The sequence below is a fragment of the Erpetoichthys calabaricus genome, chromosome 3 (genome assembly GCF_900747795.2).
Source record: "Erpetoichthys calabaricus chromosome 3, fErpCal1.3, whole genome shotgun sequence".
In the NCBI taxonomy this organism is placed as follows: Eukaryota; Metazoa; Chordata; class Cladistia; order Polypteriformes; family Polypteridae; genus Erpetoichthys; species Erpetoichthys calabaricus.
In genome coordinates, this window is record NC_041396.2 from 247,192,339 (window position 1) to 247,210,024 (window position 17,686).

The following is a 17,686-nucleotide window of genomic DNA, read 5'->3' on the forward strand; positions in this document are numbered from 1 at the left end:
CTCTCTTCCTGTTAAACAAGATTTTCTTTTCCTGATGGTGTATTGCTTTTCTGTTCCACACAGATGTTAATTTCAAGAAGTTAAATCAACAGTAAAATCAAGCTAGGTAATCTTTTTCTCTAATTTTGGAATGTTTTGTTCTTCCATCTTCTTTTATGGAAAGGTGTCTGTTTTGGAAGAACTGGACACTTTGTGAAAGCTGTGAGATATAGTGCCCCCAGCATAGCACACCTGAATTGAAAGGGCTTTGCTTGTTCACATCATTAAGGACAACCCAGTAATTTTACAAGCTGATAGCTTTTTATTAAATAGACCAAATTGAGTTGGTGAGGATCCTAAAAGGTTTCATAAAAGGTCCATGAGCTCCAATGTCATGGTTATCATTGTTTTTATCTTTAGAAAAATAGTGATAGATAGATCGCTATCCTAGTTATTATACTGTAACTCTCCAAATAAGATATTTTTTATTTGTTGTGTGTGTATAAAATAATAAAATCACAGAAAATCATTATAGACATAAACAGTCATATAAAAGCGAAACTATAAAATAGCATAGCCAACTACCAGTTAGGGAAGCTCTGAATACATACTGTACTTGGACAGTTCCCCAAATTGCACCTCCTGCACCACCAGCTTCACCATTATGTCATTGCAGCTATTCATGGTTATGGTTATAATGAAAAAAGATAGATCATTTCGATCAAAAATATATATAATTTTAGAATTCTCTAATATCTCAATGCTTGATTTTCTGTGAAATGTTTAGACTGGTCATGATCTACTCGATTGTCCTTGATTATGTTTGTAAAGGTTAGTTCATATTATAAGAATTGTGGGGTTGTATACCGGCATAAACAACATCAGATATTGCCAGTCAGAGGTGCTGAACGAAAAGTCAGACATAGGGTTACAGCATACTTCTGTTCCTATACAGCTGGCTATAATTCATCTGTGAGGGACATGGCATCAGCTTGTTTGGCAACTGGGACCTCTTCTGGGAAGAACATAAGTTAATTTTAATGAGAACAAGCCATTCAGCTTAATCTCTATTCATCTTACTCTTCAAAAAATATCAAGCGAAGATCTGAAAGTCCTCATTGTGCTAATGCCTACTATGCTGTTTGGTAATTATTCATTCCATATATAAGGATCTGTGCTGGTTTCTGGAAGGTTGCTTGTTCAAATCCTGTTACTGCCAGAAGGTATCCTACTCTGTTGGGCTCTTGAGCAAGGCTCTTAACCAAAAATTGCTCCAGGGGTGCTGTACAATGGCTGACCCTGCCCTCTGATCCCCCAAAGGTCATGCAAAAAGACAGTTTCCCCTCGGAGATTAACAAAGTATATCAAAATCAAAAAAACAATATCTATCTATATCTAATATCTATCCCTGGGTACAGTAATATGTATCTGCACAATTTTTGCTTAATCAACTTATTGAACATGTGTGTCCCCATGATGTGGGAATATGGAATAAACTACTGAGACGTGCAGAAAACTTTGACAACCTTTAAGAAGATTCTGGTTCTTGCTGAAGACCTTATTTTAAAGTAATACCTGAGATCCACTATACTAATTCCTTTCATAATTCTGAATACTTAAATCATGACACTTTTTAATCTTTGTTTACTTACACGGAAAAGATTCAACTCCTTTAAATTTTTCCTTATAGCTCATACTATAAAGTTCTGGAATCAGTTTAGTCTCTCTTCTCTGACATTATGTAGTGTGGTACCATTTACTATGTAATACCATGTACCTGTATGATATGACTGAGTCTTTAAAGCATCAGAATCCCAATTGTGTATACTGTAATACCTAAGCTTGCCTTATTTGTTTATTTATTTGTTTGTTTGTTTGTTTGTTCACAAATAAAGAAAAGCTGTAAATTTCTTGGGATTACACTACATCTTTACATTAGAAATTTGTGAGTCAGTTGTCTTGGGATAGTTGACTCCGGCTTTGTTCAAAAGTGCCATTTATCTGACCATTTGATCCTCTTCATTGTGTACTGCCATCCACTCAACTGAAGGTGTTTTCCAGAGGAGAATGGAAGAAGACTTCAGCGCAGTGGGTGGATAGTTATGTGCACTAACAGATTGAGCACTGAAAGACAAGACAAAACTGTCAAAACTTTCAATACTTTTTCAAAGCTAGTAGCAAATGTGGAGTTATTTAAGAATCAAAGTATAAAAATCTGTAATGGTTGAAGAAGGCAATAATTATGGAAATCCCCCAAGGTAAAAAAGAATGTGATGTCAAGCAGAAAAATGAAAGTAACAAACACAGAAAAACTGAAGAAAACAACTGTAACATCACCTCTGCTAGTGAGATGGAAGATGGAAGTTGTCAGATATGAAATGAATGTGACAGTTAATGTCAGGGAAAGAAAAAGAGTTAAGGTCTGTAAGAGAATGAAATTTAGACAAGATAGTTATGAAAAAGAAATGTGACAATTCGAGTATTACTGCTACTTCCCTGTGACTTTTCCATTGTGTGTCTCTTATCAGTGAGCTTAAAATGGAAAGTATAAATGCACTCATTTTTTGTAATTTGGACACCTTGGCTTTGAATGATGTATGTTCAATAAAGTACATAATTGAAAATCACCATGTACAGTATATATAAGCCCCTCTGGAAATTTGAAAAACTTTATTCTTAAATATCATGTTCCATAGTGAACTATCATCCTGAGATGTATTATAATAACTGATTACTCACTTGTTCTTGAACATAAGCAAGCTAAGTGACTTGCTGAGGGTCATACCGTGAGTCAGAGGTGAGGACTGAACCCTCAGATTTGTAGTTTAATGTCTAGTATCATACCAAGCAGAACACAGTGCCTGCCTATGCTTTCAAACACTAGGATCACATTGCTTGCCGCCAGTAGCTGAAACTATTTTGTTAATAGTTCATGCAGCTTCATTTCTTAAGTGTTTTGTGGTGAATTGTTTAATGAGGGTATTTCTCTATAAACGTAATACACAGCTAACTTGAAGATTTTTCTTATTTATTTTATGAATGTTTCTTACTTTTTAAATATATTTATTACAGTTCATTTGGAGATTAACAAGTGCTTCCCATGTCCCTTCTCTTTTCAGTATTGTTTGGTGGTACTTGAAGTGGATGTGTTGTCACAAATGATAGCTACATCGGTAGACTTTCAAAGTATTCTGCTCTAATTATTGTCATCCTCCTGTATCATGAGTCCATTGAGATTATTGCTTATATTAAATAATGGAATATGGAAATAGCATTTCTCCATGCTTTAAAAACATATTACTATTAGAGAAAGGGAAAAAAACCATATACCGTATTTATTTTGTTTTTCTTTTCTGCACTATTCCAGCTTTTGTACTTATGTTGCATATAATTTTGCGTGGAGAAACACAGTGGCACTGGGGTTATTACTGATTAGAATTATTAGTAGAAATACTTTATTATCATTGTACCAGTACAATGAAATTGTAAAAGCTACAACTGTAAACAGACAAAACAAATAATATAAAAAGCTCACATCCTATAGCAAATAAATACCATACATAAATAAACAAGGGACGTAAATTATTATCCACTAAAGTAATCACCGTACATAATGGGGTGGGGGGGGGTGGGGGAACTATTCACAATTCCTTGAGTTTTTCAAATCTAAAATTCTGATGGTCCAAGGACAAAAAACTATCTGCAAATCTTTTGGTTCTACTTTTAATGCTCTTATACTGCCAGTTGGAGGGCAGTCGTGTGAATAATGACTGCCCGGAATGAGAAGGGTCTTTATTGATTTTCCATGTCCTGCGGAGGTATTGGGTACTTGAGGTATCTTCTAGGGATGGCAGAGACCAGCCAATGATTTTCTCTGTCATGGATATTACCCTTTGCAGAGCTTTTCTCTCTGCCTCTGTACAACCAATATACCATGCTGAAATACAGTATGCTAAAACACTCTCAATTGTTGAGCGGTAGAAGGTCAACAGCAGCTCCTGACACCATCTACTCCACCTCTCTGACCCAATAACTGCTTGTAACATGCAAATGGCATCGTATTGCTTCATAGGCTTCATAGGTCTAGATGCTTCATGGGTCTAAAGCTTTAACCCAGGCACTGCTTCGGGAGTCTGCATGTTTTCTCTGTGTCTACAAGGGTTTTCCTTCAGGTATTACATCTTTTCTCATTCATCCCAAAGACATGCGTGTTAGGCTCACTGAGTGCTCTAAATTAACTCAGTATTGGTGTGCATGAATGTGTGTTATGATGAAGTCTTGCTGTGTCCACATGTTGGTTCTCTGTTTGCAACCAATGCTGTCATTTAGAACATTTTTGATTCAGCCCAACAAAGCTCACCAATCTTACTCATTTTATTCCTCCAAAATAATATCAACTAGAGTTATGAATGTCCTACTGTTTACCACAACACTTGGAAACTTATTCCACATGTCTATGCTTCTCTTTGTGAAGATAAACTTCCTAATTAACAAGTTTCCAACCATACCCATGTGCTGTTGTTGAACTCATTTTAAATAACAGTCTCCATCCACTGTACTAATTCTTTTCATAATTTTAAATACTTCAGTCATGTCACCTCTTATTCTCCTTTTGCTTAAACTGAGAAGGTTCAACTCCATCGATCTTTTTTTCATAACTCATCCCCTGCAGTCCTGGAATCAGTCTAGTTCCTCTACCCTGGACCTTTTCTAGTGCTGCTATGTCTTTTTTAGAGCCTGGAGACCAAAACCACACACAGTACTCCAGATGAGGCCTCACCAGTGTGTTATCAATTCTAAGTCTAACTTTCATGCTCTATAACCTAGCATTCTGTTAGTCTGTTTAATATCTTCTGAACACTGTCTAGAAGTTGATAGTGAAGAGTACACTACAACTCTTAAATCCTTACCATAAGGTATACTGTAGTTTCAATTTTTAAACCTCCCATTGTTTATTCAGACCTAACATTTTTACTTCCTACTTGTAATAGTTTACATTTACTTACATTTAAAAGCCAGAAGTCTGCATGATCATCATCATCAAGTCCTTCCATGAGAACCCTAAATACAAAGAGGACTATTTCATCTATGTTAGGTAGAATGCCCAGAGGGGACTGGGTGGTCTCGTGGCCTGGAACCCCTGCAGATTTTGTTTTTTTCTCCAGCCGTCTGGAGTTTTTTTTTTGTTTTTTCTGTCCCCCCTGGCCATCAGACCTTACTCTTTTTCTATGTTAACTAATGTCTTATTTTAATTTCTTATTTTGTCTTTTATTTTTATTTTCTTCATTATGTAAAGCACTTTGAGCTACTTTTTTGTATGAAAATGTGCTATATAAATAAATGTTGTTGTTGTTGTATATTAAGTTTAATATGCCACAAATCTGCCCTAGCCTGTATGCTGTCCAAGTTCCTCTGTAATGACTCAGACAATTCTAAATTATCTGTAAATCCACCTAGCTTGGTATCAGCTACAAATTTTACCAACTTGTTTTTTATATTCCAAATCCAGATCTTTTTTGCATATTTAAAATATCAGCATCCCTAGAACTGAACCCTGAATGACACCATTTTTAACATTGTCCAATTCTGATAAGGTTCCTCACAACATAACCTTCTACTTCCTGTATTTTAGCTAATTCTGCACCTATCTATACATTAGAAACATCAGAATAATAGAAAACTGTGATGAGAACAGGCCATTCAGCCCAACAACAGTGTCCATCCTATTCACCTAGATTGTCCAAAATAGCATCGAGTCGAGATATGAAGGTCACTAAATTCTAGCTCTTCACCACATGACTTGGTAATTAATTCCATGTGTCTATTGTTTTTTGCGTGAAAAAAAACTTTCCATTCTTTGTCTGAACTCTGCCTTTAACAAGTTTCCAACTATGTCCACATGTTCTTGATGCAAACTTTCTTTTAAATTAACAAATAGGATCTAATGTACTAATTCCTTTCATAGTTTTAAACACTTCAATCATGCCTTCTTTTAATCTCAGTTTGCTTAAACTGAAAAGGTTCAGCTCCTTTAATGTCTCTTCATAATTTATACCTTTTAGTCCCAGAGTCCGCCTTGTTGCTCTCCTCTGGACTTTCTCTGGTGCTGTCTTTCTTGTAATATGGAGACTAAAATTGTACACAGTGACCTGGAACTAGATCAGGCAATAAGGAGATGGACGGAAAAATGGGAACCTTTTGTTTTGTACTCTGAATGTGGTGTAATTGTATTTGGCATATTGAACGCTGGGCTATACTGAGAACAAAATGAATATAGTCATGTCCTCCCTTTGCTAATTCTATCTGTCCTACCTTTTTAAGATAGGATAACAATATCAAACACACTTTGCTGGAGCCTGGGGTCTGACGCAGCTTTAAACAGGGCTTGCTGTGGGAGGAAAACACAAACTAATAAGGGGAGAACATGCAAACACCTTAGAGATAACAACCAGGCATGGGATTCAAACACAGGTAGATGGATCTATGAGGCATTACATTAGCGCTGCTGCCTTGCAGTTAGGAGACCTGGGTACACTTCCCGGGTCCTCCCTGCGTGGAGTTTGCATGTTCTCCCCATGTCTGCGTGGGTTTCCTCCGGGTGCTCCGGTTTCCTCCCACAGTCCAAAGACATGCTGGTTAGGTGCATTGGCGATTCTACATTGTCCCTGGTGTGTGCTTGGTGTGTGTGTGTGTCCTGCAGTGTGCTGGCACCCTGCCCATGGTTTGTTTCCTGCCTTGCGCCCTGTGTTGTCTGACCCCCGTGACCCTGTAGTTAGGATATAGCAGGTTGGATAATGGATGGATGGATTAATTTCTATGTCTGAATATTTGCTGTTTTTATTTTTTAATATTAATAATGTTTTGTAGACAAGATTTATAAGATGTACTAATGCTAGTTAGCATGCAAAAGTAGATTTATTTCTTAATAATACTGGAAAATAATTATATATTTTTTTAAGGAAATTCAAAAACATCGCCTTTGACAGTGACTGATGTGAAATTCTGCTTTGAAGATTTGAATATCTTTTTGCTCTGGAAGCCGGGGAATGGAAATAATCTTACAAAATATTATGTGCAGTATGGAATGTAAGTATTTAACTGTCAGTATCACAGATTTGATAATAGAGACTTAATGGACAGCCAAAAGAGGGACTTTATGGATAGAATTACTTTCCTGTAACATTCCACAGGTTTAAGCATACACAAGAAAGCAGTTTCTACACTGAGGTAGGTAAATAAGGCAATAAAACCTGTCTAATGTGTTATGACCTTAAAGAGGAAGTTGACACTTTTTTAACAAATGGCTTCCCTGAAACACTGTCCAACATATGTGCCATTACCTGAAAATATTTTTGTATCTGTTGTCAGTGGTTTGACAAATTTATAATTTCCTCCAAAATAATATTTTCTTAAGTTATTTCAAATGTTAAAAAAATTATTTAACATTTAATGTTTACATTAAGCATTTTTTAAGTCAATGATTTTATTAAAACAAAAAGCTGAAGTTTCTTTTTTCATATTCCCAGTAAGAGAGATACAGCAGTTTATTTTATGATTCTTCAAGATAGGGTATAAGAAGTCAATTGGTAGAAAGCATCCTTAAATAATTATTGTTCTATATTAGAGAGCCTCCTAGGAAGTTGTGTACAGATACTACATTTTAAATTTCAAAATGTACTTGATCTTGTCCTATGGTGGCGCTCATTTCCTCAAGCCTTGCATCATACTGTACACTTTTCAGTGACCTCATTTCTTTGGCCCCTAAAATTCTGTCACAGTCTTTACTCTATTAAATTTTTACTCTTTAAATTTTAATGAAAATAAGACAGAGGTTATAGGTTTCGGTCCTGGGGGCACCAGTGGGTCTATTTCTACTTCTGCTCCTGTGGATTTGGGTCCCCTTGCACAATATGGTACACCTGTCATTACAAATTTGGGTTTTAGGATAGATGAGGATTTTAGACTGGACGGTCAGATCAGCGTGGTGGTGAAATCTTGTTTTTTTCAGCTGAGACGTTTGGCAAAGATAAAAAACATTCTTTCCAAAGATCAATTTACAACAGTAATCCACGCTTTCATTACAACCCGGTTGGACTATTGTAATTCGTTGTATGTTGGTGTTAGCCAGTCCACCCTGTCTCGGCTCCAGCTGGTGCAAAATGCTGCTGCACGCCTTTTAACTGGCACGCGAAAAAATGAGCACATTACACCTGTGTTATCCTCACTGCACTGGCTGCCTGTTCAGTTTAGAGTTCATTTTAAGATTCTTTTATTTGTTTTTAAGTCCTTAAATGGGCTTGCTCCGCCCTACCTCGCTGAGCTGCTGCATATGCACTCTCCTTCCCGCTCACTCAGATCAGCTGGTCAGCTGCTTCTGGATGTGCCTAGGACTCAGCGAAAGCTCAGGGGGGATAGGGCTTTTTCCGTTGTGGCTCCAAGGCTCTGGAATTCACTGCCGATCCACATTAGACAGGCCTCCTCTCTGCCCATTTTTAAGTCTGCTCTTAAGACTTACCTCTTTGGTTTGGCGTTTGATCCTGTGTGAGCAGTTGATTTTACTCTGTTTTAACTCTGTTTAGTTGTGTTTACTATGTTTTAATTAGTTTCATTTATTGTATTTTATTTTACTTATTTATTATTTTGTTTTTGTTTAAAATTTATTTTAGCCTATGTTCAGCACTTTGGTCAGCGGCTGTTGTATGTAAAGTGCTTTATAAATAAAGTTGACTTGACTTGACTTGACTATGGTATTTGTTAGAATTCCTGAATGAGTTATGTTCCAGGTCTGTTAGGTCTGTCACATTGAATACCCATTCAAGTGTATATTATGTTGAATATCTGAAAACTGGAACTGAAAATTTCAAAGTTATTCAGTCCTTGTCATGTAATTCTAAATGACACAATGTAACACTGAAGGATTATTCATCTCATCATCATAATTCACACATCGATTAAATAGTGTTAAGGGAGAAAGAGCAGTTTATTAGTTTTCAAATGCAAGCTGCCTTGTGGAATTTCATAATCGCTTAGGTCAACTGGCATGTTGCTCAGTAATATTTTCTAGCCATTACAATCTTATGAGTGTTCACATTAGGAATGGAAGCAAATTCGTTTTGGATAAAGTCCTTATCATCCACATTGGATGCGTAGATATTTATCAAAATCACTTTACAGTTAAATAAATTGTCCATGATGATCACATATCGCCCTTCAGAATCAGATACTACATCTAAAACTACAAATGAAATTGTTCTTTGCATAAGAATTCCCACACCTCTAGTTTTCTTTGTATAGATGGATTGGAATATTTAGCCAGTCCAATCTCTGTGCAACCGAAACTGATCCTTACTCAATAAGTGGGTCTCCTGTAAAAATACTGTTTTAGCATTTAGGCCTGTTAAGTGAGAGAATACTTTTTTTCTCTTTAATTCTTCATTGAAAACCTTTAACATTCCAGCTCACAAAGTTAACTGTTTGGTCATAGAGACATTGCTTCTGACCTATTGTTTACTTTTTGTAGTCTTAAATTAAGATTACATTATTATATAAGATAGCATTGACCTTAATTTCTAATCTTTCCAGGAGTTATTGCCATGAAGCCTATTTTTACTATAATTTTATTGTAAGGATTAAAAGGATGGACCCCCATGACCCTGTGTTCGGATTCAGCGGGTTGAAAAATGGATGGATGGATGGATTAGAAATAGCTTGCTCTCTTTCTCTCCCCCCAGCCTCCCCCCCCCATTTTGCAGAGCACATCCAAAACAAAACACGCCTCCCAGCAGTGGTGTATAACGATTAAAACTGAGATATCTATTGACAGTAATATTTTTAACTCATGAATACAGGGGGAGTGGTGCTCGAAAGTGGATATGTACTGAATGCAGTGGTGATTTTTTTTTCATTTCAGATACTTTGCACACACAAACTTATGCAATCAGAAAAAAAAAACTGGAAAAACACACTGCACACAATAGTTCTGTGTCTACCTATCCTCTACATTTACATTGCAAGAAGTCTGCAGAGAAGAAACCCAAGTGAAATCACTTGTGATTGGCCAAACATGTGACACACTTTTGTTACTAAAGCCATGCAGGTGCAGTACTTCTCTCTGGGCTTTGCCAGAGCTTAGGTCATGTAATGTCACGTCCAGCCTCCATTTTATATGAAAAGGGGAACTGTGAATCATTTAGATGTTCCAGAAATTACACAATTGGTGCATTAAATGTCATATTGTAATCATTCATAAGTAGTTCATCCAACCATCCATTCTCCATCCATCCATCCATTTTCCAACCCGCTGAATCCGAACACAGGGTCACAGGGGTCTGCTGGAGCCAATCCCAGCCAACACAGGGCACAAGGCAGGAACCAATGCCGGGCAGGGTGCCAACCCACCGCAGGATGAGTAGTTCATCATTTATTTAACAGACACTTTTATTTAGAGTGAAAAAAACACACAAAAGACAGTGGCGTGGTTAGAAAGAAGGTACAATGTTAACAAATGAAATTTACAATAGATGAGAAGTAACAACATGCTAAAGTTAATTCTAGAGTTAGATGAATATTAGCAGTGCAAAGAAATGTTGCTTATAGTCTCAATACAGCTGCAGCTACAGGAGGAGGAGAGCAGGGAGTAAAAATCCTAAGTAGCACCAAAATCTTTGTGAAAGAGCATGTGTTTAAGAGGCACTTTTACACAGTTATCCAGGATCTGCAGTGTTCACAACTTTTTACAGACGGCCAGGGCTCCTGCCTGGCCAAAACGCCTGTTTAAAGGAAGGACCAGGGGAGAGAACATATACAGGGCATTATCTCCCCCCGAGCACTAGATTGCAGCTCCCCTGGGTTGGAGCGGATGGAGCGTCATGGGAGTTGGAGTTGGGCACAGCCCTGTTGGGTTCCATGGGTGTTGACAGGAGGTGTTGCAGGGACTGCGAAGCCCTACTTTGTTGGGCTTCCGCCTCACGGGTAAGTGCTTCTGGACCATACTAACAGGCCACCGGAAGTCATCCTGGGTGCAGCATAAAAGAACCCCACTTCCTTCACTCCAGAAGCCAGAGTCGGGAGCAAGAGGGACGAAGCTTGCTGGAGGAGGAGTGGAAGTGGAAGGGCAGAGAGTGACACTAAAAGAGAGAGAGAGAGAAAAGAAGGCATTGCTGTGTGCTGCTTTTACTGTTGATGCTTGGCTATACTGTACTGTGATGTGCTGTGCTGTGGGAAATGACTGAAAAACATTTTCTACTGAAATGAAAGCCCATGTGTGTGAAAGAACTTATGTCTGTGTCTGTCTGTGTCAGGTTTGAGAAGCCCTGCAGACCAAAACTTAAAGGGAAAAGCATGCTAACTAGAAACATGTTATTCTTTATATGTGTTGGATTCACTGATGTGTGAACTGCAAATCCATCCTGAGCAACAAGAAAAGACAAATTGTAAATAAATAGCTAAATAAAATAATTACAGTCCTTAAAAATAGGAAGGGATGCAGAGGATCCCAGAATTTTTATTTCAATGGTAAATAATTATGAACTTTCGTCAAACGTTCAAACGTTCAAATCACAAGAGTCAGGTGACACCACCATTGTGTACACAAGGACCACCTTTACCAACTCTGAAACTAATTTTCCATTATTCCCTTTGCTTATTATGTTTAAAGTAAATAAAGTACCAAGCCATAACCTAAACAAATTAACGTAAAATCATTTCCATTCTATCGTGTCAAAGACCATAATAATAAATTTGAGGGAAGACCAGGAGATTAAGAAAGTTTTAAAGAGCAAAATCAAAGAATGGTCAATAAACTAGTGATGGTCTTAAACCAGTAAGACAAAAGTTCATAATGCAAAGCCCAAACATAAACTACAATCAGAAGTCCACAAAACAACAGAAAAGGGTTCTGTTAATAATAAATCTTCTCCTTAACTAGCATTATTGATGGTGATTCTTTGTTCTTTGAGATACCAAGGACTGCATGGCGCCATTTTTGTAATGGTGGCAACATCATGTCACACCCACAAATAACAATAGGGCCAGAAAAACCAGATAACAAAATGTAATCCAAAATGGTGCTGATGTGAGTCAGAAACACAATGCTAAAATAAAATAACAATAAAAATTGGAAACAAAAACTAACCAAAAGGTTAAAAATACTATCAAAACAGGTTTACAACAAAATTTCTCTTTTGTGGTATATTCTGCCATTTGGTACACACAGACAATTTTGCTTATTTTTTGAAAACATGCCATAGTAGTTAATGATATTATGTTTAGCTTTTGCATACATTTGAAAAACCACTCTTCAGAGAAAAGTCCTTATCAATTTAAGATTTCTTTTTTTCACAAAGACTCTAATTAAAGACATCATTCAACAAAAAATGGTGAGGAAGTAACACGATAGCAATTCTAGGTCATCTAGCTGTTAGTAGAGAGCACAGGGTTGCGTCAGTTGCCTCAGAGCAGTCTTTCAATCCAAGACTGGTTACTGTCTGTACTGAGCCTTTGTGTGTCTGTGGGGGTTTCCCTTCCCTAAGATATGAAGAAACAGAAACATCTTAAGGATGATCAGGGGAAACAGGATGCACCTGAGCTCAATTTCGAGCTTCCCGGCAAAGGCTGTGAATACTTATGTACATGTGCTTTCTGAATTTTTTTATTTTTAATAAATTTGCAAAAACCTCAAGTAAACTTTGTTCATGTTGTCATTATGGGGTGTTGTGTGTAGAATTCTGAGGAAAAGGCTATAACATAACAAAATGTGGAAAAAGTGATGCGCTGTGCATACTTTCCGGATGCACTGTATGTGTTAAACTGTTTCATTACATTGGACTGGCCTGGTTTGAGTGATGTGGATGTGACTGAGTGTGCACCATGATAGACTAGACATTTAGTTCAGGATTCATATTTGCCCTGCATTACATGTGGGTCAGAAAAATGGATGGATGGTAAATGGTACCAAGCCTTGTATCCTTCAAACATAAACTGAGTAACTTCAGTTTTGTTTTTTTTTTTTGTTATAAACTGTAAATTTTCAAGGTACTGGATATTAAAGAGTTTGCTAATGGTTGCTGTATTAAAACTTTGAAATTTACTCTCTCAGTTATGGCGACAAAATGGAAGCCAAAACAGACTGTTGGGGTATCTACTCAACATTATGTGATTTCACAAATAATGTGACTGCCTATAGAGATCAATATGTAGCCCAAGTGATGGCAGAGAGTCAGCAGAGTTACTCCACATGGACAATGACAGAAAGACTGTTTACACCATTTGAAGAATGTAAGTTAATTTATTTTCTTAAAATAATCTCCATTCAAAAAATAATATTATTCATAAACATTACTGTATACTGTATAATGTCTTGCATATTCTAGATTTCCAATTTGGTGGCATTTCAAAATGGTGTATAATCATTATCATACTTTGAATATTTTATTCAAATCATGAACGGATAAATCCATGAGCAAAATCGGGCAAAGTAAAGAACAAAAAAACTCAGCAACACAAGTATCTTCACACATGAATTTAATGTTTACTGAAGGGATTTCCATTACCTTTATATTTAAAATGATATTGATTCTTGGCCCAATTACAGCCCATTTGTATTTTGCATATTCTCCACATATCTGTCACAGTGTGAGAGGATATACAGTATGTGTACATGTCTGCATAGCACGAAAAGCTGGTTCTGCATTTGCCCTCCATGTAGCCAGGATAAGCATGAGTTCAACACAAGCAATCCTATAATAGAATAATTGGATATGGAAGGTCTACAGATGGATTTAGCCTGGTTAGTAATGCAGGCTGCCAGTCTTTTTGTGCTCGTCTACACTGAGCTCTCAGAAAATGCTTGAGGATCACTTAATGGGAAGCAGTTCTCAAGTTTATCCACAAGGAGTTTGACTTTGTCTCTGAGAGACAACCATTAATGCATAAATGATCAAACCCACCTAATGCAGTTCAGGGTCACAATCAGGACTCAATTGTGGATGGGGCACCTGTCCGTGAAGTAAATTAAATTTCTGAGATTACTTTAATGCCAGAAAGCTGAAGTTAAGCCTTAGCATTAGCACCCTCATGAAGGCTTTCCAGTCACTGTTCTCCTCTCCATGACTGATGCATATAGTGTATTTATTTGTGTTTTTCATAATATTTACAGTATGTTATAGCTTAAGTGGTCTGCTGCAAATTTTATTTGAGGTTTTTCAGTTCTTTCATTTAGAAAAAAGGAAGGCGAGCAACAGTCATATGGCTCATACAGGCTGTTTTACTATTGTCCTAACTACTTACAAATATAACTGGTATATTAACAACTGCAAGAAAAATGAAAAAGAAAATATAGAAGTACTTTACAAGCTGTGGAAAAAATAGAAGAAGCTAAGGCTAATAAAGCCTTCCTAGTTATGGTTGTAAATGAGCCATAACTCAAGTCTAAAAGCCTAAAAATAATGAAAAATGTATTTTTTTCCTACAGTGCCCATCGAAACTCCAGCTTTTACAGCCACATTGGATTCAGAGAACATACTAGTAAATGTAAAGCTCACCAATGAAAATCAAAATGTGTCAATAATGAAAGAGATAGTTTCTGATTATGAGATCTATGTTAAAAAAGATAAGAAGGTAAGTAATATATTACAAGTTGGTTCAATAATATTTCTATTAATTTATACATTGTACTGCAAGAGTCTAACATGTTTTATTGTTTTCATCTTGTCCAATACGTTAGGAAAACAGAATCAATAGTGTAAGTTTTTAACTGGAGAATTTAAAAACCAATCGATGGGCAGTACTAGTGAAATGTGACCTTGACAGATACATTACAGTTTAAGTTTTTACTCACTTAACACTACTCTGTGCACTATAAGGCATTAGATAGATAGATAGATAGATAGATAGATAGATAGATAGATAGATAGATAGATAGATAGATAGATAGATAGATAGATAGATAGATAGATAGATACTTTATTAATCCCAAGGGGAAATTCATATACTCCAGCAGCAGCATATTGATAAAAAACAATATTAAATTAAAGAGTGATATAAAATGCAGGTATAACAGACAGTAACTTTGTATCGTTTACCCCCCCCCCACCCCAGGGTGGAATTGAAGAGTCGCATAGTGTGAGGGAGGAACAATCATAAATTCACAATTCATGTTCACAATTATAAAGATGTAATAGTGAACTGCCCAATACTGTACATGTCATCTTCAAGTGAGAATCAGCACAATTTAAAAACTAATAATTAAGATAAGAATATAAAGGTTTTCTAAAGTCAAGACTAAAGAATTGAGTTTAAATAGAAAGTTGCATGCTAATGACAATATTTAAGAATGACAGTGTTCAGTAAAAGAAAAAAATAGATTTCCAGTTTTCATGTGACTGTTACACTTACCTGAAAGCACCCGATAATTGACTCTTTACTGTGCTTTGCTTCATTTATGTATTTAACTGAGAAAACAATTTCAGTAAAAAGTAAGAACATGAATATTAAACATGTGTGAAAAATGAGAACTCCCTAGACTATTGGAGCATCATACATATTGTACATATGTTTTCATACCAGGATAAAATAATAAAACTTAAGAATTTCACATCCCTAATAAATTAATATTTATGTTTAATTCAACTTGCAAGGTATTATGCATGAAGTTTTTGCTGCAACACATACTGTACATATGTACAGAGTTTATCACAGCAACAGTGCAATATAAATGATCCCTACAGTAAAGGATGTAATGTATATTATTCCATTGTCCATCACTGACTTGGATGTTATTGTCAGAGGCAAGATTCAGCTTAGCTCTCAAGAGATTGTCTAACAATGCTGTTTAAAAGTAGCCATCTGTGTCACTGGTACTCTTCTTCAGTAGGCTCCATTTATTGTTGACAATTAATGAAAATGAAATAAAATCATCTTCTTTTCTACTTCTGTTTGTGTCTGATTAATGAATTTTGCAAAAATCCCCTACATATCTCTATATATAATCTTCATTTGGATCTTGATCTTTGTTTGTCCGCAAATGAATTAGAAGAAGAAGCACTAGATGGCAATAGAGAGACAGCTAAAACATAGGCATTGCATTAAGAATCTCCTCCAGGCTTATACTACTGAAGACTGTAATACTCCAGTCACACCTCAAAACACAGAAATTCAAACTAAACAAATTGTTGTGCTTTAAATGAACTAATCTTTATATATAATCTTCATTTGGATCTTGATCTTTGTTTGTCCGCGAATCCCACGCATGCGTAGACCACCTTCCAGTTTAGTACGTTGTTGTTAATCACGGATGTCAACAATGTGCCGGAATAACGAAAGGGGTGGTGGACAGTGTTACGCTGGTTAGCTCAGAGGCCTGGTTAGGGAATGAGATTGCCGAAGATAAAAGGTACGTGCCTATGTAACATATGAATGAAAGAAAGACAGTGGGTAAAATGAATGACAACATAACAGCACGTTCTGGAAATTATTATTGTTACGTTGTAGCCGGCGAGTGCTGCGCGTCTCACAGTTGTACCCTGGCTTGCTCACATGTCAGTGAAGTGATCCCTATTTATGCTTTAAAGAGCCTGGATACCTATGTGTCCCCCTTTTATAACCATTGCTCCATGTATATTGCCTTACTCTTTGGATTGCCACAAAGCAACCTGCGAGATTAGAGAAAGGTTGAGAAGAGATCGTGAGAGGAAATGACAGCGTCGTGAAAATGAGACAGACTGTGAATGGAAAGAAGCAGAAATGCTCCTCCACCACCACATAATTACTATTCGGACAGTGATTCCGAGTAGGCCGTTCCTATCGAATCAATGTCCAAGGGTTTTGTTTTGTAATTTTGTTTCCCTTATAAAAAATCATAATGCTGTGTGACGAAGGGCCCAGTTCACAACTGGCAGCCGCGTTTAAACAGGGAGCCCTTCACAGACAACTTTAACATGCGCAACGTAGTTGGGCGCACATGGCTAGTCTGAAAATACTCCCTGTCCAATAGTATCGAAATATACAGTATTTCAGAATAAACAAACAACAACAACAACAACATTTATTTATATAGCACATTTTCATACAAAAAGTAGCTCAAAGTGCTTTACATAATGAAGAAAAGAAGAAAAAAAGACAAATAAGAAATTAAAATAAGACAACATTAGTTAACATAGAAAGGAGTAAGGTCCGATGGCCAGGGTGGACAGAAAAAACAAAAAAAAACTCCAGAAGGCTGGAGAAAAAAATAAAATCTGTAGGGGTTCCAGGCCACGAGACCGCCCAGTCCCCTTTGGGCATTCTACCTAACATAAATGAAATAGTCCTCTTTGTAGTTAGGGTTCTCACGGAGTCACTTGATGCTGATGGTTATACAGACTTCTGGCTTTTAATCCATCCATCATTGTTGGAACATCATGGTGCTTTGGGTAGATGGTGGTGGCACAAGCCACCACCAATAGGATACCGGAAAAGAAAACAGAAGAGAGAGTAGGGGTTAGTACAAATTTTGAATGAATAGTTATTATAATGAATTGGATATACAGAGTGTCAGGATTAAATTACAGTGAAGTTATGAGAAGGCCATGTTAAAGTAATGTGTTTTCAGTAGTTTTTTAAAGTGCTCCACTGTATTAGCCTGGCGAATTCCTACTGGCAGGCTATTCCAGATTTTAGGTGCATAACAGCAGAAGGCCGCCTCACCACTTCTTTTAAGTTTTGCTCTTGG

At 36.7% G+C, this 17,686-nt stretch overlaps 2 protein-coding genes across 2 annotated transcripts in view; one reads left to right on the top strand and one right to left on the bottom strand.

Annotated features, from left to right (window-relative positions):
- Window positions 1-17,686, bottom strand: part of LOC114647575 (solute carrier family 35 member D3) — a 1,087,183-nt gene that overhangs the window by 887,853 nt on the left and 181,644 nt on the right. The gene's annotated exons all lie outside the window — the stretch shown is intronic.
- The window catches only part of LOC114648737 (interleukin-20 receptor subunit alpha-like), a 29,376-nt gene that overhangs the window by 5,438 nt on the left and 6,252 nt on the right, over window positions 1-17,686 (top strand). The window contains exons 2-4 of the mRNA XM_028797944.2: window positions 6,939-7,065; window positions 13,076-13,254; window positions 14,450-14,595. Of these exons, the coding sequence (XP_028653777.1) occupies window positions 6,939-7,065; window positions 13,076-13,254; window positions 14,450-14,595 (452 nt within the window). The remainder of the gene's footprint in view (window positions 1-6,938; window positions 7,066-13,075; window positions 13,255-14,449; window positions 14,596-17,686) is intronic.